This window comes from Hyaena hyaena, unplaced genomic scaffold (genome assembly GCF_003009895.1).
Source record: "Hyaena hyaena isolate Hyena2069 unplaced genomic scaffold, ASM300989v1 scaffold_259, whole genome shotgun sequence".
NCBI classification, from domain to species: Eukaryota; Metazoa; Chordata; class Mammalia; order Carnivora; family Hyaenidae; genus Hyaena; species Hyaena hyaena.
In genome coordinates, this window is record NW_024080886.1 from 842,243 (window position 1) to 866,865 (window position 24,623).

At 53.1% G+C, this 24,623-nt stretch overlaps 1 protein-coding gene across 2 annotated transcripts; it reads left to right on the top strand.

Annotated features, from left to right (window-relative positions):
- The first annotated feature begins 956 nt into the window (after positions 1-956).
- ARSD (arylsulfatase D) lies at positions 957-22,984 on the top strand. 2 transcript variants are annotated; one of them, XM_039245319.1, is made up of 10 exons: positions 957-1,034; positions 3,746-3,895; positions 9,826-9,947; positions 10,993-11,115; positions 13,602-14,025; positions 14,399-14,535; positions 15,795-15,929; positions 18,106-18,268; positions 19,895-20,016; positions 22,225-22,984. In XM_039245319.1, the coding sequence occupies exons 1-10, from the start codon at positions 991-993 to the stop codon at positions 22,587-22,589; spliced, it is 1,785 nt and encodes a 594-aa protein (XP_039101250.1). In that variant the 5' UTR covers positions 957-990; the 3' UTR covers positions 22,590-22,984. The 2 variants fall into 2 exon arrangements, with proteins under 2 accessions (XP_039101250.1, XP_039101251.1); XM_039245320.1 differs by lacking the exon at positions 957-1,034 and adding an exon at positions 3,211-3,317.
- The last annotated feature ends 1,639 nt before the right edge of the window (positions 22,985-24,623 follow it).

Genomic DNA, 24,623 nt, shown 5'->3' on the forward strand with positions numbered 1-24,623 from the left:
GAGTGGGGCCCATTGCAAGAGCCCAGGCCTATCGTTATTCTCGGTGAACAAATGCTCTGGTGGTTGGGGGGACACCCAGAATTTGGGGCTGTGCTGGGGAGTCCCCGTTCTTCGCTCTGTGTCGGAAGGCCACTGTGTCACGACCAAACTCCCTTGCCGGCTGGCCTTGCACTGGAACCTGCCCATCAGGACGGCGACCCCCTCCCCAAGGCGGCGACTTTCCACCAGGCCCCGTGCGCACTTACCCCGCTGCGCGCACGCAGACACGGAGTCCCCACCTGTCACAGTCCTCACGTGTGACAGTCCCCTGAGGCTGACGGAGTCCCCAGCAAGACGGAGAACCACGGAGGACGCACCTTAAACCCCAGAAATGTAATCTTTCAAAGGTCTCAGGGCGGAAGTCCCCGCGCAAGGCGTGCGCACGGTGGGCACTTAGGGCAACGTCGCCCGACCCCAAGCTGGAGGTAAACCTTCATTCCCCATTGCCGGCTCCCCAAATGCAGAACTGAGGGGCCAAGACAAAATGAAGGCTCAGGCCAGGTCATGGGGACCAGGACACGGGCAAGCCCCCCGGGACACCCCCTTGTAAAGTCCGTGGGTGACGGTGACCTAGCCCAGCTCGCATTGAACACCCGCCCCCTCCCCAACGTTGGACGTGGAGGAATCCGGCGTCCTGGACCCTAGCGAAGCCGGCCTGCACGCGCCCAGCCCCCAGGCCTTTCCAGAACTCGCTGGAAAACCGGGCTCGCTGGCCCAGGGCTGCCTGAGGCTCCCCGCGTCCAGGCCCGGCCCGGATGACTCCTCCCCTCCTGCACCCGAGGCTCCGGAGAGGGGAGTGGCCTGCCCGGAGGAGGCGGCCCAGACCGGGAAAACTTGTTTCCGAGATCAATGCGCGGAGGCCCCCGGGGGCCCGGAGATCAAGGCACTGGGGCGGGTCCGGGCGAGGGCGAGCTGGGGACAAGGTCCTGCGCGCCCGGCCAGCGCGCCGTCATGGGGCCCGGGGCCCGGAGGGGACGCGCCGCGCCCGCGGCCAGGTGCGCGGGGCCCGGGGGCGCGGCCTCCACCCGGGGGCGGAGATGGGGGCTCTGGAGGTGGGGGTCCCCGGGGGCGAGCGCGGGCCGGGGCCGGGCGGGCCGGGTGTGCGCCTCGGAGCCGCCAGGACGCAGTTGGAGGCCCGTCCCGCCGGCGCGCGGCTGCGGGAACGAGAGCCCGCCTTATGGGGGGGGGGGGTTAGCAGGAAAAGGGGAGACAGAGCTAGAAGGGGGGGGTCCTGGAGAGGCAGGGGAATGGCCGGAGGGTCCTCGGGGACCAGGCCCCGGCAGAGCGCGGCCGGGTCCCCACCCCCCACAGCCACTGCCAGGGACACCCTCCAGCACCCCTAGTGCCCCCCAATCCCTCCCGTCCCCCCGGAGTGCGGCCGAGTCCACACCCCCACTGCCAGGGACACCCCCCGGGCCCCTAGTACCCCCCAAAACCCTCCCGTCCCCCCAGAGTGCGGCCGAGTCCCCACCCCCCTGCACGGGACACCCCCCGGGGCCTATTCTCCCCCAAAACCCTCTAAATGGCCCCTGGAGTGCGGCCGAATCCCCACCCCCACTGCCAGGGACACCCCCTGGTCTCCTAGTGCCCCGCATACGGCCCAGGCCCAGTCCCCCGGGTCCCCGCCCCAACACGACCCGGCCCAGTCCCCCGGGTCCCCGCCCCGAACACGGCCCAGGCCCAGTCCCCCGGGTCCCCGCCCCAACACGACCCGGCCCAGTCCCCCGGGTCCCCGCCCCCAACACGGCCCAGGCCCAGTCCCCCGGGTCCCCGCCCCAACACGACCCGGCCCAGTCCCCCGGGTCCCCGCCCCCAACACGGCCCAGGCCCAGTCCCCCGGGTCCCCGCCCCCAACACGGCCCAGGCCCAGTCCCCCGGGTCCCCGCCCCCAACACGGCCCAGGCCCAGTCCCCCGGGTCCCCGCCCCCAACACGGCCCAGGCCCAGTCCCCCGGGTCCCCGCCCCCAACACGGCCCAGGCCCAGTCCCCCGGGTCCCCGCCCCCAACACGGCCCAGGCCCAGTCCCCCGGGTCCCCGCCCCCAACACGGCCCAGGCCCAGTCCCCCGGGTCCCCGCCCCCAACACGGCCCAGGCCCAGTCCCCCGGGTCCCCGCCCCCAACACGGCCCAGGCCCAGTCCCCCGGGTCCCCGCCCCCAACACGGCCCAGGCCCAGTCCCCCGGGTCCCCGCCCCCAACACGGCCCAGGCCCAGTCCCCCGGGTCCCCGCCCCCAACACGGCCCAGGCCCAGTCCCCCGGGTCCCCGCCCCCAACACGGCCCAGGCCCAGTCCCCCGGGTCCCCGCCCCCAACACGGCCCAGGCCCAGTCCCCCGGGTCCCCGCCCCCAACACGGCCCAGGCCCAGTCCCCCGGGTCCCCGCCCCCAACACGGCCCAGGCCCAGTCCCCCGGGTCCCCGCCCCCAACACGGCCCAGGCCCAGTCCCCCGGGTCCCCGCCCCCAACACGGCCCAGGCCCAGTCCCCCGGGTCCCCGCCCCCAACACGGCCCAGGCCCAGTCCCCCGGGTCCCCGCCCCCAACACGGCCCAGGCCCAGTCCCCCGGGTCCCCGCCCCCAACACGGCCCAGGCCCAGTCCCCCGGGTCCCCGCCCCCAACACGGCCCAGGCCCAGTCCCCCGGGTCCCCGCCCCCAACACGGCCCAGGCCCAGTCCCCCGGGTCCCCGCCCCCAACACGGCCCAGGCCCAGTCCCCCGGGTCCCCGCCCCCAACACGGCCCAGGCCCAGTCCCCCGGGTCCCCGCCCCCAACACGGCCCAGGCCCAGTCTCCCGGGTCCCCGCCCCCAACACGGCCCAGGCCCAGTCCCCCGGGTCCCCGCCCCCAACACGGCCCGGCCCAGTCCCCCGGGTCCCTGCGGGTCCCCGCTCGCCCGCACGCAGCCGTGTCACCTCCACCACTCCGCCCTCCGACACGCGCCGGGCCCGCCCCCGCCCTGCTCCTCCTGCGCAGGGTGGCGCCCCCTCTGTCCCGGTTCCGCGCGCCCATCCGCGGACTGCGGGCGCACCGGGGCGCAATGGAGGGACCGGACGGCCTTGGGGCCCTGCGGGGACCCTGCGCACGCTGCAGCTGCCCGCCAGGAGCCAGGAATGGGGGTCAGGGCGCCCCGGCCCCCCGGGCCTTCCCGCTCCGGGGCGCGGAGGGCCCGGGTCCGCGTCACCCGTGCGTCGCGGCCTGGCTGGCGCCCTGCCCTTCAAGCCCCGGTGGCAACTACTGGGTGACGCTCCTGGGGTGCTTTAATCCCACATCCTGCCTTTTCAAATGTAAGCCCCCCCCCCTGCTTACTAGACCTGGGTCCCTCCTGTGGGGTCGCTCCGGGGACGCAGGGCGCCCTCGGGGTCACTTTGCACCCCGAAAGTCTGGGCCCGGAACAAAAGTCCTTTAGAAGGAACCTCACGGAAGCAGCCTCACTACCAAACGGCAGGCAGCCGGGGCCTGGGCTCATCCCTGCAAGAAACCTCCCTTGGGCAGAACCCCAACTTTCAGAACAAAGCCCAAGGCCGATCAGCTTTTCTCGGGGTGCGTGTTAGAAAGCAAGCGTGGGCACAAAAGGAAACCAGAACCCGGATGCAGCCCCTTTGGACGACTCCTAATTTGTTGGAAACGCCCTGGCCCCCAGCAAGGTGCTTAGAAATGACTTTTCCGTCGCAAATGCTACGCATCCATTTTCCCCTTTTCTCTCTTTCTCCAGGGTCTCTTTGTGGGTTCCCCTCGCTCTGACCTTGCTTCTGAGGACTTCCGGGTTCGAAGCAGCAAATGCCTTTAAACCCAACATTCTACTGATAATGGCAGATGACCTTGGCATCGGGGACCTTGGTTGCTATGGGAACGATACCCTGAGGTACAGGGGTCTGGCTGTTTTGTGTGTGTTGTTGGGGGGTGTATTTGACTGAAGGATGCGTTTAAAATCCGCCTCTACTGGAAATTCCTCAGGGAATTGGATCTGAACACTGAAAAGTTGCCTTTGGACGGGGAAACAGGACCCCAAACTTTTCAGACAACGCAGCAGTCTGGCGGGTGCGTGTATGTGTATCGTAGGGTTAACAAGGGACCACAAACGGAGTAACTTTAGGCAACAGGAATTTATTCTCTCTGAGTCCTGGAGACCACATGGCGGAGACCCAGGCGGGGCAGGACCCCTCAGATCCCGGGGTGGGGGCAGGACCCCTCAGATCCAGGCAGGACCCCTGAGACCCTGGGCTCGTGGCCGCGTCCCCCCGTCTCTGCCTCCGTCTTCACGCGGCTTCTCTGTGTCTGCGTCTCCTCCTCCGTCTCTTACAAGGACACGTGTCGTTGGATTTACGGCCACTGTTCTCCAGAATGAGCTCATTTCTAGATCCTTAACTAAAGACCCCATTTCCAAGTAAGGCCCCGCTCACAAACACTGGGGTTAGGACACGGCCCATCTGCCCCGGGCTGCGGTTCATGCACCTCGGAGCTCAGGGAGCTCAGGGCGTGTTCCTTCGGGGCCTGCACGCTCCCGGGGGGCGCTGGCCTGCTCTGTGCGCAGGAGGGGAAAGGGGAAGAAAGCGCCTCCTTCCTTCTGTGGCATTTCTGTTAGGAAGCCCGCCTCCCCCATTCACACACACACACACACACACACACACACACACACACGTCGCCTTGCAGTAGCTGCCCACCTTGGGGCTGGCTGCACAGACCGGGTCCCCCTCTGCCTCTGGCCCGTCCAGCACCGCCACAAGTGCCTGTACCCATGGGTCTCCTTTCCCCACACGGAGCCTGCCCAGAACAGACGATTCACCCACTCAAAGTGGACGACTCGTTGGCTTCCAGCATCTTCCGAGCTGTGCATCCAGCAGCACGAACCAGTTGAGGATAGTATCACGCCCCCAGGGAACCATCGCTCCGGGTATGGACTGAATCGTGTCCCCGGAATTCGTACGATGCATTCCTACCCCTCGGGACCTTCTGTGGCCTGTGGGTTTGGGGCTCAGAAAACTACCAGTGAGGAACTGGGTCGTTCAGTCCGTGACGCATCTGACTCTTGATTTCGGGTCAGGTCATGATCTCACGGTTCGTGAGTTCGAGTCTCACGTTGGGCTCCGTGCTGACTGTGCATCTCCCTCCCTCTCTCTCTGCCTCTCCACTGCTATGCCCTCTCTCTGTCTCAAAATAAATAATCTTAAAAATATATTTTAAAAAAAGAAATTGGGGCGCCTGGGTGGCTTAGTCGGTTAAGCGTCCGACTTTCGCTCAGGTCATGATCTCGCGGTTCGTGGGTTCGAGCCCCGCGTCGGGCTCTGTGCTGACTGCCAGCTCAGAGCCTGGAGCCTGTTTCGGTCTGTGACTCCCTCTCTCTCTGACCCTCCCCTGCTCACGCTGTCTCTCTCTCTCTCTCCTAGAAATAAATAAAAAATATTTAAAAAAATAAATAAATAAAAATAAAAAGTAAAAAATAAAAAAAGAAATACCCAGACCTTGGAATTTCATGCCCATTACCACCCATAGGGGACAGCACCCATGATTTTTAGGTACTTGATCTTTCTCCCTCCCACTAAAATACAAGCACACTGAGAACAGGGTTCTTGGGGACACCTTAGGCAGCAAAGATGTTCTCAGAATGTCATTCACTGACTCACTGACGAAGAAAGACATTGAGCCAAGCGGCCATGTGGGTTCCAGCAGGCGTCTTACACACGTGGGGGGCCGTGCCCGTCACCGTCCGTCTACACGGAACGTGGGCATCCTGCCCGAATCTACTACACTTCCCTGGTCTTCAGAATGTTTCCTCCGCTTCCACCCACCCCCTCCACACGCCTTTAAAACTTCTGCCGATGTGAGTTATCAAGGCTCACAGCTGGAAGACTCAACTCTTTTTTTTCTTTTAAGTTTATTTTTATTTATTTTGAGAGAGATACAGAGCCAGTGGAGGAAGGGGCAGAAAGAGAGAGAGAGAGACAGAGGATCCCAACCAGGCTCTGCACCATCAGGGCACAGAGGTAGGCCCAGATCTGGCACGGGGTGTGGATCTTGGTTCTAAATCATGGAACACAGAACAACCTCTAACAGACGGCGCAGACCTTGACCCCACGAAGAGGTGAGTCCAGACTCCCTTCTGCTTGGCTTTGGTTGAGCCTTCCTGCCTCTCCCTTGGGAGCCTCGGGAGCCTCATAACTTGGTGTGGGTTTGGGTTTGAGACACCGGCTCCCCCCGCCATGTCCCGACGCTCTAACATGTGCTAACGATGGATCCAAGAGCCTGTAAATACACGCAGAATCTGCTTATTTTATTAACGTAACAGGAAGAGAAGATATCTCTTTTCTCTGGAAAGTCTCATTTGTGCCCTGCCTCCTCCGTCTCTTTCCTGACAGTCACTGGGCTGTTTCTCAGCATATTTGTATCAGTCTCAGACACTCTCATACTTTCTGTTTCTTAAATAAAAGTGAGTATGATTCTAGGCCAGAGGGTTATTTAAAAGAAAAAGAATGTGTAAAAAAATGAAAGGCACTTGAAAGTAATACTGTAGGACTATATTTGGCAATCAGTTTGCTTAGGTAAAGAAGGGAACGAGGAAAAGAGAATTTAAAATCATATATATATGTATACATATATATATGTATACATATATATATTAGCATTTTTTCCTGTTTTAAGGTCTCTTTTAACAAGAGAAGGAAAGAGATTCTGCAAGAGAAGATTTCCATGGTGAGGTTGAAACCTGTAGTGTTTTACATTCTGTTCCACGACGTAGATAATCATAAAGACATCTGTAACAGATAAATACTTGATAGAAGAAAGATAGAGATAGACAAATGATTGATGGATGGAATGATGGGTGGATGGAAAAAAGGAAGGAAGGAAGGAAGGAAGGAAGGAAGGAAGGAAGGAAGGAAGGAAGGAAGGAAGGAAGGAAGGAAGGAAGGAAGGAAGGAACATTGGTGGGTGGATGGCTGGATGAATGGTTTGATACGTTGATGGATAGATGGATGCTTGGAAAGATGGATGGATGGGTGGATGGATGGATGATGGAAAGATGGATGGATGGAAAAATGAATGGATGGATAGAAGGAAGGAAGGAAAGATAGTTGGGTAGAAGGAAGGAAGGTGGATGGATGGATGGAAAATTGATGGATGGATGGATGAATTGAATGCATGGATGGAAGGATGGATGGCTGAATAAATGCATGGTTGGATGGATGGGTGGATGCTATGGGGTTTCCTTCCTCCCTTTGTTCCCCACGTCACGATGTAGGAGAGGGTGCTATTGGGGCTCCAGGAAACAGTCTCTGGGTTTCTGGAGATGAGGCTATTGGTAAGGTTGCCTTTTTCTTGTAATTTACTAAGACAGTTGTAAACTGATGGAGACTCCGGTCTGCTTGACTGTGATCTCTATCAGGTAACTGTTGGTTTTCTTTCCTTTCTTTTTGAGCATCCATGGGTGCCTGAGGAATGTCACACATGTCCCCCCTGGGCAGGGACTGGTTCACCTAATGCTCACCCATCAGATGGATTGGAGGATGGATGGACGGAATGATGGGTGGGTGGGTGGATGGATGGATGGATTGACGGACGGATGGACGGATGGATGGATTATACATAGATTTGTAGATAATTAGATACATAGTTGGAATTTTGGATATCAAACTGGAGAGAACTTTTTGTCAACTGTGAAAAACGGTCAAAGCTAATAAAATTATACTTAATTGGTAGATGCTATAAGATCCTTGCAAATCATGTTCATAGCTTAGCCAGAAAAAAAAAAAAAAAGAGAAACTAAATTTCTCTAATTGAGTTATTGAAAACAAGCAGCGTGAGTACAGAATGGCTGCTTTTTCTCAAGGACAGTTATATTTCAGTTGGTTGAATTAACATATGAGTCAAAAGCAGCCAGAACTATATTGAATGAGAATGACACAGCTATTCTTTGGAAACAGAGGCTGGGCACGGCCCCAGCAGTTGCCCCGAGGGGAGCAGGTATCTGAAATGTTTCTGCTGTGGTTTCTGGACAGGCAGGAAGGGCCCGGAGAGAAGATAACAGCTTGCGTACAAGAGGGTGAGGGGCACCCGCTGCCTTTAAATAAGAACAAAGCGGTCTGGGAAAAGGCTGCCGCGGTCACAGAGTGGATGGGTGGTTGTACTCTTATCGGAAAATCCGTGATTAATACAACACGTGACCCCCGTAGCTAAGATGCTTGAGTCACAATCCCCAGAACGCCACACTCTGGATTGTTTAAGTCACACAGATTTGGCATTAAGCCCTCCTTGGGCACTTTCTAGCTCCTCGACCAAGGGTGAAGGGCTCAACCTCCAAACTTCGCTTGTCTCCTTGCACACAGGGAGATCGCTCCACTGACTGATAAGTCACCGGGGCTAAAGCTAACACGGGGTGTCCGAAAATGCAGGTTTTCACCGTAATAACCTCCGAAATCATTATACTTTTATAGTACTAAGCCAGCTCAGACGTTTACGCAGTTACAACGAACCTCTTTTGAAAATGTTCCTCCTGCCCGTTACCTTGATGCTTAACTGGCTTTGAGGATTTTGACGAATACATTTAATTTTTCATTTTTTTTCAGACCGTGTTCAGTCTGATGTACAATCCATCATGATTGTACCGTGTTCAATCAAAGGGACCAAAACAAAAGCAAAACTAAAACCAAAAATGTGTTCTTCAAAACGTGCAACCCCATTCGAGTTAGAAAGAAGGGTACTTAGTGCAGCGTTCGGAGGGTGATCTCAGTGGTGGCCTTGATGCGTCTCAAGTTCTTGAAGCTTAAAATCTACACTAGGACTTTGGGATGCCCACCGACTCACACAGTTCCTTCCGTTGACTATGTGCTTCACAGCTCATGTTATTTATGTCCTTCCTCCATACAACGTATGGACGAGGACCCTCTGGGACACCCGGAACCCCCCACCAGCAAGAAGTCAGCGTCACAGGGCTTGGAGTGTGCCTTACGTACAAGAAAATAGCGCCCACCAGCACCCCGACTCAGCCCGGGACCACCCATCTCCCTCAACAAAGCCACAGTCACGTCTGTTTGCTCTTCCTGTAGCGTTGGGAGAACAGGGAACCTCAGAGGCTCTTCTTCCCAGTAGATAATGGTCGTGGACCACACTCAACTCCCAGTGCCCTCCACTAATACTCTTAATCTCAGCTAGGAAGCCCCCCCACCCACTGCCTCCAATACCCTCCCAAGATCCCTTTCACCTTGAGGCCACTGGCTTTTGGACCACTTGCCCATAAGGAAGTTTCAGGTATTGGCTTTTGCATATTCTGTTCCATACAGTCTAAGTATTCAGCCAGTGGCCTTGGTCTTCATGTCTTCCTCTCTAATCCACTTGCTCTCTGCTATTTGTAACCATCCACACAAGAACTTGGTGATCTAGGCAGGAAAGGAGTACTCCTTCTCCATTCGATTGGGAAGACCATTTCCCGATTGTGGAACAGAGCATGCTCACAGAGGAGCAAACAGTGTCAAGGGAAGCTTGTCCATGGCCCCCAAGACCATCTGGTGACACGGGGGGCTCAGATGGTGGCTCTACATGCAGTGGGTTGGGCTCTACATGCAGCCAGTGTCCTGGCTGAGGACCCCAGGACAAGGGCTCCGCATCTTTTATAGCAAGCGGAACTCAACGCTGGTTGTGTTGGGAGTGGGCCTATGTGCTTCTACAAGACACCACATGCAGCTACTTCTGAAACCCTACAGAAATAGCGATGCGCTCTGTGCCCGTACCTCTCAGTGCGTGGATCCCCATAAGCTGAATGCATGTCCCCTTCCTGACAGTGACTGTGTGTGGTTTGCTCAGGACACCCAATATCGACCGGCTTGCAGAGGAAGGTGTGAGACTCACCCAGCACCTGGCGGCCGCCCCCCTCTGCACCCCGAGCAGATCTTCCTTCCTCACGGGGAGGCACTCCTTCAGATCAGGTCAGTGTTTCCGGGACAATCAGGAAAGGGTTATATCTGTGACCACTCATTTCTCATCCTCAATATTATTAGTGATGCTTGAGATCCAGGGAAAATGGTGTAAATATAATCTGCAGACGATGCATCACCTTGTAATTACATAAAGCATACTGTGTTTTATGTAGTCATGCAATGATTGGGTTCATTGGGAATTCAGAGACTGAAACTCTCCAAGGGTAGTTGATTATGTTTAACACTGTGTTTAGTTGTCTAAATATTTTAGTCAGTCTTGACGTGCCAGAAGATAGATACGTATAGGGATAGGTAGGTAGGTAGGTAGGTAGATAGATAGATAGATAGATAGATAGATAGATAGATGTGATGGAGGGAGGGAGGGAGGGATGGATGGGTAGATAGATGATGGATAGATAGATATAGAGTGGATGGATGGATGGATGAGTAGATGGATGGATTGATAGATGATAGAAACAGATGAATGGATAGATCGAAGGATGGGTGGATGGATGGATGGATGGATGGATGGATGGATACATAGATAGATACATAGATACATAGATAGATAGATACATAGATTATTAGATAGACAGACACATAGATGAATGGATGGATGGATGGATGGATAGATAGATAGGATGGATGGATGGATGGATGGATGGATGGATGGATGGATGGATAGATATGATGGATGGATGGATGGATGGATGGATGGATAGATAGATAGATGTGATGGATGGATGGGTGGACGGACGGACAGATAGATGATAGATGGAAGGATACATAAACAATCTCACGGTAAGGCAGGGTTTCTCATACTAGCACTGCTGACTTTGGAGCAGGTGTGATTCTCTGTGCCCAGTGCATCCTGGACACTCTGGGGTGTTTCCCCCTACCGGATGCCAGCATCACCCCTGCCACAACTGTGACAACCCACAGCATGCCCAGGCATGGTGATGAGTCCCCTGGTGTGGGCCAGGTTCCTCCCCTGGTGACAAGCCCAGCCATAGCCATGTGAGAGTGAGCGCTTGCTGTCTGCTCTGCTCCCCAGGCATGGAAGCCCATGACGGGTACCGCGCCCTCCAGTGGAACGGGGGATCGGGCGGACTCCCCAAGAACGAAACCACGTTTGCAAGAATCCTGCAGCAGCAAGGCTATGCCACCGGCCTCATAGGTAGTTTTATCGTTGGGTGAGCAGGAAGGCCCACCATCCAGAGAACCTGTTTCCGTACAACGAGAAAGAAAAAGTCTTGTGTCAAACCCAAACTGAGTATTCGTTATATCTGATCTCTCTTGGGTTCGTCACAGTCTTGGAGCTTCTATTATTGACGGGCAATTTTTCATTCAGTATCTTGGGAGGTGGCCGTCTTCCTCCATTCCCAGGCTCTGTATTCGGGACCACATGCCAGTGACCACATGCACTGCTAACTCAGCCCATGCATTCAGAAGCACGGTCCCGTCTTCCAGAAGAGAGACGTGAAGAGGGCATCTTCCCCAGCCCCTCTGTCAAGGGGGGCGGCGTCCGGTCTGTGTGCACGGGGCTCCTATTCCGTTCCTCACCAGCTGTTGCACCTCTGTTCAGGTCAGAGGGGCTGGAATGGGATGGACGGAAGGGTAACCACTGTCCCCGCTGGCTTTTAAATTCTCCAGCTACTTTAGAAACGGAGATGATGTAGATTTACTTCTCAGAGTCCTGGAGGCTGAGGGGTCCAAGGACTGACAGATCCCATGCGTACCAAGGACCCTCATCCTGGTGTGCAGAGGACCGTCTTCTCGCCGTGTCCTCACACGCAAGAAGTGAGGAGGGCGAGCCTCCCCTAGTGAGGGGGCCTCATCCCCTCAGGACCTGATCTGTTCCCACAGCTCCAAATACCATCAGCCTTAGGGTCAGGTCTGAACATAGGAATCCGGGGCAGATACAGACATTCAGAACATAGTGTATCACATCTTTGGGGACATTCTCAAGGACTTGTCGCACATCCACACCATCACCTTTATTTCTCTTTTCAATCCTAAGAGGTGGAGCGAAGCTTCTTAGCCACCCGAATTGACTAGAACTTTCCATTAGTCACTCACCACCGTTGGGTCAATGACCTGACTCCATAACTGGATACGTAGATTTATTCTGTGTTGACTAGAATTGCAGACCTGTGTATCAGTTCCTTCTGTGAATCGTTATTCTTCTGGTGCGCACGCGCAATCTATATTTAGAGATATGTTATTCTCTATATAATACATGTATTCAGCATATATAATAATAATATACATTCACGCTCCGAATGCTAGACACTGAGCACCTTCCTTTATGCTCTTCATCTCCACCATCCTCACCCCGTTTGAACGTTCTTGCTTCTTCAAATGTAAGCAGGGGAATGAAGGAAGATCCTGAACTTGGAGTTGAAACCAATTCCTACAGGTTCTGAATATACTTTGTGAGTCGTGAGAGGGGGGAGCATGACAGAGAGCCCGTGTACCCTGTGCACTTGGAAATTACAGCAAATTGGACGTTGGAGCCTTTTCTGTCCTATTTTGTAGCTAAATTTAAGGTGGTTGAGGGTCTGGAGTACATAAAATAGAAAGTGCCCATTGATGAGCGTCTGGGTGGCTTAGTCAGTTGGGCTTCCGGCTTCGGCTCAGGTCATGATCTCACGGTCCGTGGGTTCGAGCCCCGTGTCGGGCTCTGTGCTGACAGCTCAGAGCCTGGAGCCTGTTTCCAATTCTGTGTCCCCCTCTCTCTCTGACCCTCTCCTGCTTTCTCTCTCTCTCTCTCACTCTCTCTCTCTCTCAGAAACAAAACATTAGAAAAAAAATTTTTTAATGAATAAATGTTTAAAAAATTTAAAAAAAGAAAGCACCCATGGAGAACCCAATTCTTGCATATCCTGCCAGAATTTGATATGTAAGCTTCCTCCTGTTTCGTCTCAATGATATTGTTGTCAAGGTTATTGCCTCTGGAAAAAGTTTATTATAGGCATTTGTTGCTTACTACTTAGTGGAGTGAGATGGTTACTTCTACTCGGTCCTAAGGTTATGGAAAAGCCAACCCCTGTTATGAAGTAGCTGTCTTTTGAGTAAGAAATATTGTTAAGCGATATTATGTGAGTTATTTAATAGCAGAATAGTCCAAGGTGGCAAACTTATCATTCCTAACAGTCCAGAAGATCTTAAACCTTTAATCTCTTGATAACCATCACGGGTATTTACAACATTCAGTCGTATTTGCAAGGTGTAACAGACCCATTTAACCATACACCAACATCCAACGAATTCATTTCATCCCTTTCTATTTCAAATTTCTATTATGTTCCTTTACAAAACTTTTTAATGTTTATTTATTTTTGAGAGAGAGAGAGATACAAGGGAGGGTCAGAGAGAGAGGGAGACACAGAATCTGAAGCAGCTCCAGGCTCTGAGCTGTCAGCACAGAGCCCTACGCGGGGCTTGAACCCACAAATCGTGAGACCACGACCTGAGGCGAAGTCGGACTCTCAACCGATGGAGCCCCACAGGTGCCCCCATTACATTCCTTCTCTCTTTCAACTTTTGCCGACCGCATACCATATTTTTCATCGGAACATCCGAGTTACTGGAAAGCTGATTCCTATCGGACAGAGCACCTCACACGTGTGTTCTCATCTCACGGCCCGTTCTCACTTTCAGGAAAATGGCACCAGGGCGTGAACTGTGAGTCCCGCACCGACCACTGCCACCACCCGCTGAACCACGGATTCGACTATTTCTATGGCATGCCTTTCACGCTTGTAAATGACTGTGACCCGGGCAGGCCCCCGGAGGTGGACGCCAGCACGAGAGCGAGGCTGTGGCGTTACACCCAGGTGGCGGCACTGGGAGCGCTGACCGTCGCTCTCGGCAGGATTTGCGGGTTGGTGCCCGTGTCCCGGAAAGCAGTCCTGAGTGTCGCCAGCCTCGTCTTCCTCTTCTTTGCCTCCTGGTACGCCAGCTTCGGGTTCGTACGTCGTTGGAATTGTATCCTCATGAGAAACCACGATGTCACAGAGCAGCCCATGGTTTTGGAGCGGACGGCGCGTCTCATGCTACGGGAGGCAGTTTCCTATATTGTAAGGTAATAAACCCATCACCTTTGATGTTATTTTTTAAGCTTATTGATTTTGAGAGACGAAGAGAGAGACAGAGAATCCCAAGCAGCCTCCTCACTGTCAGTGCTGAGCCTCACGTGGGGCTCGAACCCATGAACCATGAGATCTTGACCTGACCTGAAATCAAGAGTCAGACACTTAACCGATGAAGCCACCCAGGCGCCCCAATAGCATCATATTTTAAAGAGGAGGTGACTTCTCAGAGCACCCAAGTCTCTTTATCATCTTTGGGGTTTGCTCAACCAGCCTCAGTGGGGAGATGGTTTTCAGGGGCTCAGGTGGACCAAATAGTGTCGCAACAGGTGCCATTGTATCTGAAGGGTGTTTTTCTGCTTCCAGAAATAAGCACAGGCCATTCCTCCTGTTTGTGTCCATGCTCCACGTGCACCTCCCCCTGGCCACCACAAAACGATTTCTCGGGAAAAGCCGGCACGGCTTATACGGCGACAATGTCGAGGAAATGGATTGGCTGGTAGGTAAGTCAATGCTCAACTGATCCTCATTCATTCTTGGAGTGGCTGCTCGAGTTTGGTAACAGAAGGACCACCTCCCTGTTAACCAGGTTGCAATAAAGAATAACGGGGCACCTGGGGGGTCATTCAGTTAAGCGTCCGGCTTCAGCTCAGGTCATGATCTCATAGTTCGTGGGTTCGAGCCCCGTGTCGGGCTCTGTGCTGACCGCTCGGAGCCTGGAGCTGCTTCAGATTCTGTCTCTCTCTCACTCTCTGACCCTCTGCTGCTCTCGCTCTGTCTCTCTCTGTCTCTCAAAAGTAAATAAATGTTGAAAAAAAGTCAAAGGTTAGGGAGAAACTTCCCTTATCATTCACATGCTCCTTCAGCACTTCTGATTCTTCAGTCTACTTCTGCACAAAATCACCCTTCTATGAAGTGCGTTATTTAAAGCCGCCATGAGACATTACAGAAAATGAAGCAAGAACCTATTGTTCAAGACAACAGACCAACACATCTTTCCTTCTGTGGCCCCAACAAAGCCTGGAGAGAGCCAATGAGATCGTAGATTGTATTTGTTTGCAGCTTGCACTGAAGCTGATGCACTGTATCACACACACTTCTGTCAAGTGTATAGAGATTTTTAGAAAGACGTAGACATCTAAATCCTTGCAGAGCTGAGGGATGTGGGGGAGAAACAGTGATGTGGGAGGCCAAGGTAAGAAGCAGACAACCTCGAAATGGGATGGTGTATTACATACTGTTTTAAAAACCTGCATTTTCAGGTGCTCTAAAATCTTCACTTTCAGTGCTTTTGATGGGAGTTTGGTGTCTGTGGATAAGGCAGGCACTTGGCTTGTACGTGGCTCTGCCTCCTGAGCCTTGGGCCCTGTGTGCCAACACCCACAGACAGATGCTCACAGGTCTGGCTTCCTTATGTCCCAACAGGGGTCTCCCGTCAAACCTTTTCCCCCAGGTCGCCACCCCATGCACTCATCATGGACGCGTGTACGCACGCCAACCATGCATGTTCAGAACACTCTATGGCGTTGGGCATTTATTCTGTTTTCTGCTTCGGTGATACCTTTGTAAGCAAGATTCTGAATCCTGTGGCATCAGGAAAATCCGATAGGCGTTGACACTTGGCGATAACATGTACAACATCGGTCTCTGGTGACTGCAGAATCCACTTTGGAGACTTCCTAGCAAGAAAGGGGAACTTTGGGTTGAATTCGGTGATGCTGGATTATTGGCTCTGTTCTAAAATGTTCTGTTTTTCCTAAAGGCGAAATCATTCAGGCCATCGAAGAACACGGTTTGAAAAATACGACATTCACATATTTCACCTCTGATCACGGAGGACATTTGGAGGCAAGAGATGAGCATGGCCAGCTGGGGGGATGGAATGGAATATTCAGAGGTGAGAAAAGGCACATACGTGATCCACCCAATGAATCTCAGCAGTGGAGACAGGAGAGCAAGCAGAGGGGAAAAGAGTGTGTAGTTCCTTCCTTCCTTCCTTCCTTCCTTCCTTCCTTCCTTCCTTCCTTCCTTCCTTCCTCTCTCTCTCTCTCTTTCTTTCTTTCTGTTTCTCTCTCTCTTTCTTTCTTTCTGTTTCTCTCTTTCTTTCTTTCATTTATTTATTATTATTTTAGAGAGAGTGCTAGAGAGAAAGAGTGTGAGTAGGGGAGGGGCAGAGGGAGAGATAATCCTTAGCAGGCTCCACACTCAGCACAGAGCCCAACGCGGGGCTCGATCCCACGACCCAGGGTTCACGACCTGAGCTGAAATCAAGACTCAGATGCTCAACAACCACTGAGCCCCTCAGGCGCCCCAAGAGTGTGTGTCACAGCGGGATTTCCTGAGTCGTGACTATTCACCAAATTCTACCAGATGCCAAAGGAGAGAAAAAAAGACACCTGACCTTCCCATAAAGAGTTTACATTTCAGTAGAAGAGGGAGACGCACAAATAAACGATTAAGGTAAAATAAATGCCATGCCAAATAAAAGATAGCACCGTAACTGGAACCCTAATTATATGGGTCCTTGTATTTTACTATATTATGCAAGACTTAGCACATCATAACTTTTATACTCCCATTTTTTTTAAAGTCTGAGTCGCTGCATGTGATTCATGGATTCCATATTTATGAATTCTCCTGCTCGCTAAAATTTATCTGTAGACCCAAAATCAATACTTACGATGCCTTTGCACTCTTGAAGAGAAATAAAAATATTGGTCACCTGACAGGCACATTCCCAGCTAAGGCTGGACGAGGTGACCCTGGGCTTATATTTTGTCTCTCAGACTATGAACACAGATCTTTTTTCATGGCCATATTTTTGTGGTTTTGTTTGCTTTTGGCTGGCGACTTTGCTGCTTCAAGTGGCTCTGGACCAGAGCACCAAAAGCCGTCCCCTGTGTCTGGGGGCAAAAAGCCTACGATGCCATGCCTCACGGAGAAAATCAGTGTGTTAGATCCAGAATGGACGCTGTTGGCTGTGAGTCCAATGTCAATGAATCACAGTGTCTACACAGCAAGGCATGTTTGAACAAAACACACAGAAATATACCAACCGGCTGATGAAAACACAGAGACCAGAGTCTCCCAGGAACTGAGCCAGGAGCTGGGGTTCAGTCTTGGCTCACTGGGTGTTTGGGGCGACTCTGTAGAACATCACTGACCCTCTATGATCCTATCCCTCGGTAGTGGATTTTTCCTCTGATCCTTCATACACATGCCCAAGATATAACCGGTTCATTTATGGTGGATTCTTACTGTTCCCAATAGTATGTTCTACAAACAGTCGAAACCTTGAATTCTGACTGTGGGGCCCAGAACACAATGCCCACCAATCCACGCCCACCGTATAGACCCGAGACCAGATCCACAAGAATGAAGCGGCTGATTTTCAGTAACTCCTTACACGGCGGCAGAACACGAAGGGAAGCGCATTCTAATTTGAACTGTGGCAAAGAAGCCTTTATTTAGCGTGACTCTGAACCCATCCTTCCCTGCTTAAGCCCCTCCTTCTCGAACATAAGATTTCTTTAACCCCCGGATCCAGAGTTTCTAGGCAATGTAAGCATGTTGCTTAATGCTCAGTATTAGATGTGTTTCCCCAAGAGCCAACCTGGGCCTCAACCATTGCCAAGCAGCCCAGAAATGAGGAAGAACCAGGAAAGGCGTAAAGGATCAGGTGCGGGAGGAAGAGAAGTGGGGGAGGGGAGGTGGTCCCAGACCCAATTCTCAGTCCTTCCAGAAAGAAAACGGATGGAGGAAGGTGGGGGTCACCAGCCGTGCACGGTGTGAAATTCCAGTACCGTTACATCCCTGAAGCCGCGCGCTGCACACCGTTAGTTCTGGCGCTCAGAAGCGCCCCCTGGATTGCGAGGGGAGACCATACGCGCTCCACATGCCCGTGGGGGTGTGATGAGGTTCTGGAATTATTGCCACAACCATTTCTGGGAAAGGCAGGCTGCCGCGGTGTGCGTCTACGGGCGTGGGTGCCCAGGTGCACGCAGACAGGTGTGCCCAGCTGTGTGTGTGGATTCCACCCGCAGGTGGACAACCCTAACGGCCCTTCCTTACAGGTGGCAAAGGGATGGGGGGCTGGGAAGGCGGCATCCGCGTCCCTGGCATCTTCCGGTGGCCTGGGGTGCTGCCGGCCGGCCGAGTGATCCACGAGCCCACCAGCCTGATGGATGTCTTCCCCACCGTGGTTGAGCTGGGGGGCGGCCAGGTGCCCCAGGACAGGTACACACAATGCGACCCTCTGGTGCCCACTTCCTGACAGCCGCCCGCTTACTATTTCACACACAGGGGATAAAACCGATCACAACGTGAGAACACTGAAAAGGCTGTAGGGGACAGTCTGACAACCTAAAATAACCGTACTCGGTAAAACATTAAATACACGATTAGGTCCATTGACTAGTTTTGCCGTTTTGGTAAAATTTAATTACTCAGCGTAACAGTTGGTAGATTAAAGCAGGAAAAGTCGGTCCATTGAAAAACATCCCCTTATGATTTCCTGAAAATGCAGTCTTGCCCATATATGGATGAGACTGTGACAGCGTGCTTTAAAAATGATTTGTCATCTCGATATCTGTACATTACCAAAGGCGCATGCTAATACTTGGTTAAAAATAAGAAGTAAATATTTAAAATTTTTTTAACATTTATTTATTTTTGAGAGTGAGACAGGCAGAGCGTGCGTGGGGGAGGGGCAGAGAGAGAGGGAGACACAGAATCTGAAGCAGCTCCAGGCTCTGAGCTGTCAGCACAGAGCCCGACACGGGACTCAAACCCACAGACAGTGAGATCACGACCTGAGCTGAAGTCAGATGCCAAACCGACTGAGCCACCCAGGCGCCCCAAGAAGTAAATATTTTCCTAATGATTTGGTTTTACTCCTTTGAAGACGACAAATAAATAGTCAATAAAAGAGGCAAAACTAGTCGTATGTATGCAAGTATGTGTATGCATGTTTATAAAATATGACCTTGATTTTAAGGAATTGGCTCGTGCAATCGTGGAGGCTGCTAAACTGAGATCGTCATGTCATGTCAGGCCAGCAGGCTGGAAAGACAGCCAGAATTTCCGTGTCAGAGTCTTGAGACAGAATTCAGTCTTCTCTGGGAAATCTCAGTCTTTGCTCTTGGCAGCCTTCACCTGATTGGGTGAGGCCCACCCTCATTCTCACGGGTGCTCCGCTTTGCTCAGAGTCCACTGACTGTGGATGTTAACCATATATAAAAAAAAAAAAAAAAAAAAAACACGCTTTCACGGTAACCTTTAGACTGGTGTCTCACAAATCACCGGGCACCATAACCCAGCCACGTAGACTCAGAAGACGGAACCGTCACAACTAGGGTACAGCTAAAATAAAAGGAAAAATAACGACATTGCTACATTCAGTTCAGATTAAGGACTTTTTAAAAATACAAGTTGTTTGTACAGAAGACTCTTCAGGTCCATGGCCATTACTGGCTTCCCTGATCCAGCTCCTATAGACATGTGACAACGCACCTTGGAGTCCGTTATGGTTTTAAATCATATATTGTGTTATGATTTTGCAGCGTTAACAGTCAAGCCAGGGGCCTGGACAGTCCAGCCAGAATTTAAGAGGACTTTGCATTAACATGCGAGGCGGGAACACTGCGTGCGCCTGAGTGCACACTGCTTTGTCGTGCTACGGTACAAACGAGCCCACGACTTAGTGGCTCTGTGTCTGAAAACGGCATGCATCTTGCTCAGCAGCTTCCAATCTGCATGATTTTGGGGACACAGCTCATCGCTGCTCCCCTTGGCCTCGGCGGGGACCCCTGCACGCTTGGAGTCTCAAGTTTGATTCCTTCCTGTGTCTCTTCACTGAATCAGGGTGATCGATGGCCGTAGCCTGGTGCCCTTGTTGCAAGGGACAGCCGAGCACTCTGCACACGAGTTCATGTTTCACTACTGCGGGAAGTATCTCCACGCGGCACGCTGGCACGAGAAACACAGTGAGTGCCTGCCCTTCTCTGCTGGCGGGAGGGGCTGGCATTAGTCAGGGCTCCCCTGAGAAGCAGAACCAAGAGTGTGTAGGATGGAGGGTGGAGGGTGGATGGAGGGTGGATGGTGGATGGATGGATGGATGGATGGATGGATGGATGGATGGGTGGATGGGTGGATGGGTGGGTGGATGGATGGATGGATGGGCGGATGGGTGGATGGGTAGATGTGTGGATGGGTGGATGGATGAATGGTGGATGATGGATGGTGGATGGATGGATGGAGGGAAGGGTAGACAGATGATAGATGATGGATAGATTATAAGATACATTGATTAATAGTTAATGAGATAGATGGATGATAGGTAGATAGTGGATGGATGATAGAGATAGAGATAAAGACAAGTGAAGATGGATAAATGGATGGACAGATGAATGGGGGGACGGATGGATGGGTAGATATAGAGTAGATAGATGGACAGATCTACAGATATAGAGTAGATGGATGGATGGGTGGATGGATGAGTGCATGGATGGATGGAGGGTGGATGGGGGATGGGCAGATAGATGGAAGGGTAGACAGGTGATAGATGATGGATAGATGACAGATAGATGATGGATGGGTAATAGGATAGATTGATTAATAGCTAATGAGATAGATGGATGATAGGTAGATAGTAGATGGAGGGATGACAGACATAGAAGTTAAAGACAGATGTAGATGGATGGATGGATGGATTTGCAGATACATGATAGATGATGGGTGCATGGTTAGATGATAGATAGATGATGGACAGATGATAGATAGGATAGACTGAGTAATTGATAATAAGATAGATGGATGATAGGTAGAGAGTAGATGGGTGGATGATACAGATAGAAGATAAAGACCTATGTGGATGGATGGATGGGATGGATGGATGGGTGCATGGATGGATGGATGGATGGATGGATGAATGGGTGGATGGATGGATGGGTGGTTGAGTGGATGGACAGATGGATGGTGGATGGATAGATGGATGGATGGGTGGATGGATGGATGGATGGATGGATGGATGGATGGATGGCTGAGTGGATGGATGAATGGGTGGACGGATGGATGGATGGATAGGTGGATGGACGGATGGATAGATGGATGGATGGGTGGATGGATGGCTGGGTGGTTGATGGATGGACGGATGGATGGATGAATGGGTGGATGGATGGCTGGGTGGTTGAGTGGATGGACGGATGGATGGATGGATGGATTGGCATATGGATGGACAGATGGATGGATGGATGGACAGATGGATGGATGGATGGACAGATGGATGGATGGACAGATGGATGGTGGATGGATGGACGGATGGATGGTGGATGGATGGATGGATGGATGATGGATGGATGGATGGATGGATGGTGGATGGATGGTTGAGTGGATGGATGAATGGGTGGACGGATGGATGGATGGATAGGTGGATGGACGGATGGATGGAAGGTTGAGTGGATGGATGCATGGATGGGTGGATGGACGGATGGATGGATGGGTGTATGGATGGATGGATGACGGATGGACGGGTGGGTGGATGGAAACAGAGAGAGATTTTACAGAATTGTCTCATGTGCCCATGGGTCCTGCAGGTCTGAAATCTTCAGGGCCGGCCAGCAGCCTGTTGTGGATGCTGCCATCTTGAGCCCAAAGGTTGGAAAGTCAGGCAGAATTTCCGTGTTGTTCTCTGGAGGCAGAATTCCTCCCTCTTAGGAGCCACTCTGTCTGCTTTCTGCTGTGTCCTTCAACTGATTGGGTGAGGCCCACCCACCATGTGAAGGGTAGTCTACTGATGGAAAGGTTCATCTCCTCTAGAAATCAAACACCACAGTGACACGTAGGTTAGTGTGTGACCACGTGTCTGGGCGCCACGGCCCGGCCACGATGACGCATGAAACTCACCGTCTGTGCCGTGAGTCGTTCCTTCTTACCCTTGAGTCTGTCCTGTAACTGTTCTCCGCGGACCCTCACTGAGCACCCTGGGATGAGTCCCGTGGCCTGTGTGTGCCTGGACAACACCACACAGACACACGTGTGCTCCCCACCCCCAAACACACACAATGACTTGACTTGTTTTCAAACTTACAAGAGCTTCCCAGTTTCTTCTCTCCTGTCTTTCCGGTGAACGGGGTGCTGGGGATTTTCCGCAGTGCTGGCTCTTGAGCCCTCACCACCGCCCCGTTTGCCTGTAGCCGGAAGACTCTGGAAGGTCCACTACATGACCCCCCGTTTCCACCCAACGGGGGCGGGCGCCTGCTACGACCAAGGCTTGTGCCCATGCTCCGGGGATGGCGTGACCCAGCACAGCCCGCCTTTGCTGTTCGACCTCGCCAGGGACCCTTCGGAGGCACGGCCCCTGTCCCCTGGCTCGGAGCCCCTGCACCGCGCGGTGCTGGCCCGGGTGGACGAGGCGGTGGGACGGCACAGGGCGACCCTGACCCCTGTGACCCCTCAGTTCTCCCTGAGCAACATCGTCTGGAAGCCGTGGCTCCAGCCGTGCTGTGGGACCTTCCCCTTCTGTGCCTGCACCGAGCACGGAGACCCCCCCGAGGCCTGACCGCACAGCGGCCGTGATGCCCGCCGTCCAGCTCAGATGGCCAGCGTGTGCACAGAAAGGGACGCTCATGCACTGTTGCTGGGAATGCACACTGGCGCAGCCACTCTGGAGAACAGGAAGGCACTTACCCCCCAGTCTAGTCATCGCACTCCTGGGGATCCGCCCGGAGGAAATGAAAAGTCCTAGAAGGCGAGGCTACAGTAGTGGCCGCCGTGGCCTGGGGGGAGATGGGGACGGGGGTCACTTGGGCACGAGCTTGTGCTTGTAAGGGGTCTGCCCGTAGATCACAGCTCGTAATACCGTGTTGCACACTTGAACGCTGCAATGCACCATAAATACATGCAGTTGTATCTGTCACTTGTACCCCAATAAAGCTGGGCGACAAATGTTTAAAATTTTGTTAATGTTTATTTATTTTTGAGACAGAGACAGAGACAGAGCATGAGCAGGGGAGGGGCAGAGAGAGAAGGAGACACCGAATTGGAAATAAGATCCGGGCAGAGCCCGACGCGGGGCTCGAACCTACGAACGGGAGATGGTGACCTGAGCCGAAGTCGCATGCTTAACTGACTAAGCCACGCAGGCGCCCCTGAGCAATAAATGTTTAAAACCTCCCTCAAATGCCAGGACGTGGCCGGGGGACCCCAGAGAGCGAGCACAGTGAAAAGCAGAGGTGGGGGTCCCCTTTCTGGAGGAGGCTCTCATGGGCAGGGAGTGGGTCTCCACTTTCTCATCTGTGAAAGAAGACGATCCCAGTGGACACCCAATAATGCACCCACCCCCCCAGTCCTAATTTCCCAGAGCTCGGGGGTTATCAAAGCGCCGACGTCTGATTTCTGTGCCCATTCATCTTAAAGCATATTTGGGACTGCATGGCGTCTGGGTCAGCCCTAGGCAGGGGAGGTCAAAGTATGCTGCCTCCTCTTCTCAGAGATTATTTTGGGGGCTGCTCGTGACAGACCCTGGGAATAGGCGCCACGAACAATAGACGGGAGCAGCCCAGGGCTGGCAGCCTCACGCCAACGCCAGGCTCTGCCATCCCAGCCTCTGCCTCGTGGCCTCAACATGGCTGCGGCAGCTCCGGGCAGCACACAGACATTCCCGGCTGCAGGAGGAAGGGCAATTCTCCAGCAGAGTCAGCACCCGTGAAGGGGGTTCTACAAAAATCCTAAACGCAGACTCCCCCTCCCCACGGCCATCCACGGAAACCACTGTAGAGGGCGCTTGCGTGGCTCGGGAGATTGGGCCTCTGACTCTGGATTTCAGCTCAGGTCGGGCGCTCACGCTTGGTGAGTTCGAGGCCCACGTCGGGCTCTGTGCCGACAGTGCGGAGCCTGCTTGGGATTCTCCGTCTCTTCTCTCACTGCCTCTCTTTCTCTGTCTCAAAAATAAATAAATACGGGCACCTGGGTGGCTTAGTCGGTTGAGCGTCCGACTTTCACTCAGGTCACGATCTCGCGGTTCGTGGGTTCGAGCCCCGCGTCGGGCCCTGTGCTGACTGCCGGCTCGGAGCCTGGAGCCTGTTTCAGTCTGTGACTCCCTCTCTCTCTGACCCTCCCCTGCTCACGCTGTCTCTCTCTCTCTCCTAGAAATAAATAAAAATATTTTTAAAAAATAAATAAAGAAATAAACTTAAAAATAGCTTAAACAAACCAACAAGGAACAATTGGGAATTGAGAAAATGGAGTCTTTTAAGTGGGCACGGACTTGCCCGGCTCCATTCAGGGGTAATCTCGTCGGCTGCCAAGCTGGGCCACCTTGGCTTTGGACTTGACCAAGGTGCTGATACATCGCTTCAACCCCAAATTACTCACTTAGCGCCTTTCGCGGGGCCGGGTGGCTTCTAAGCCTCTGGAATTTGTGCAAGAAACCCCCCTCTGGGCTTCTTTCGTGTTTCTTTCCTCCTTTACGACTTTCTTGTCTGCTTCTTGTGAGTCAGTCTTGTTGAGTGAAACTTCTCTGCTCTCTCAAAACACCGGGCGGAGTGCAAACCTGCGTCATTTCACCGTATGCAAAACCAAGTCAGATAAGCGG

Bases quoted from the DNA above. Each gene is read 5' to 3' on its own strand.
- ARSD (XM_039245319.1), top strand. From the start codon at position 991: ATGGGGCCCGGGGCCCGGAGGGGACGCGCCGCGCCCGCGGCCAG. The intron at 14,536-15,794 runs GTAAGTCAATGC...TTTTTCCTAAAG, and splicing joins GGAAATGGATTGGCTGGTAG to GCGAAATCATTCAGGCCATC. The intron at 15,930-18,105 runs GTGAGAAAAGGC...CCTTCCTTACAG, and splicing joins ATGGAATGGAATATTCAGAG to GTGGCAAAGGGATGGGGGGC.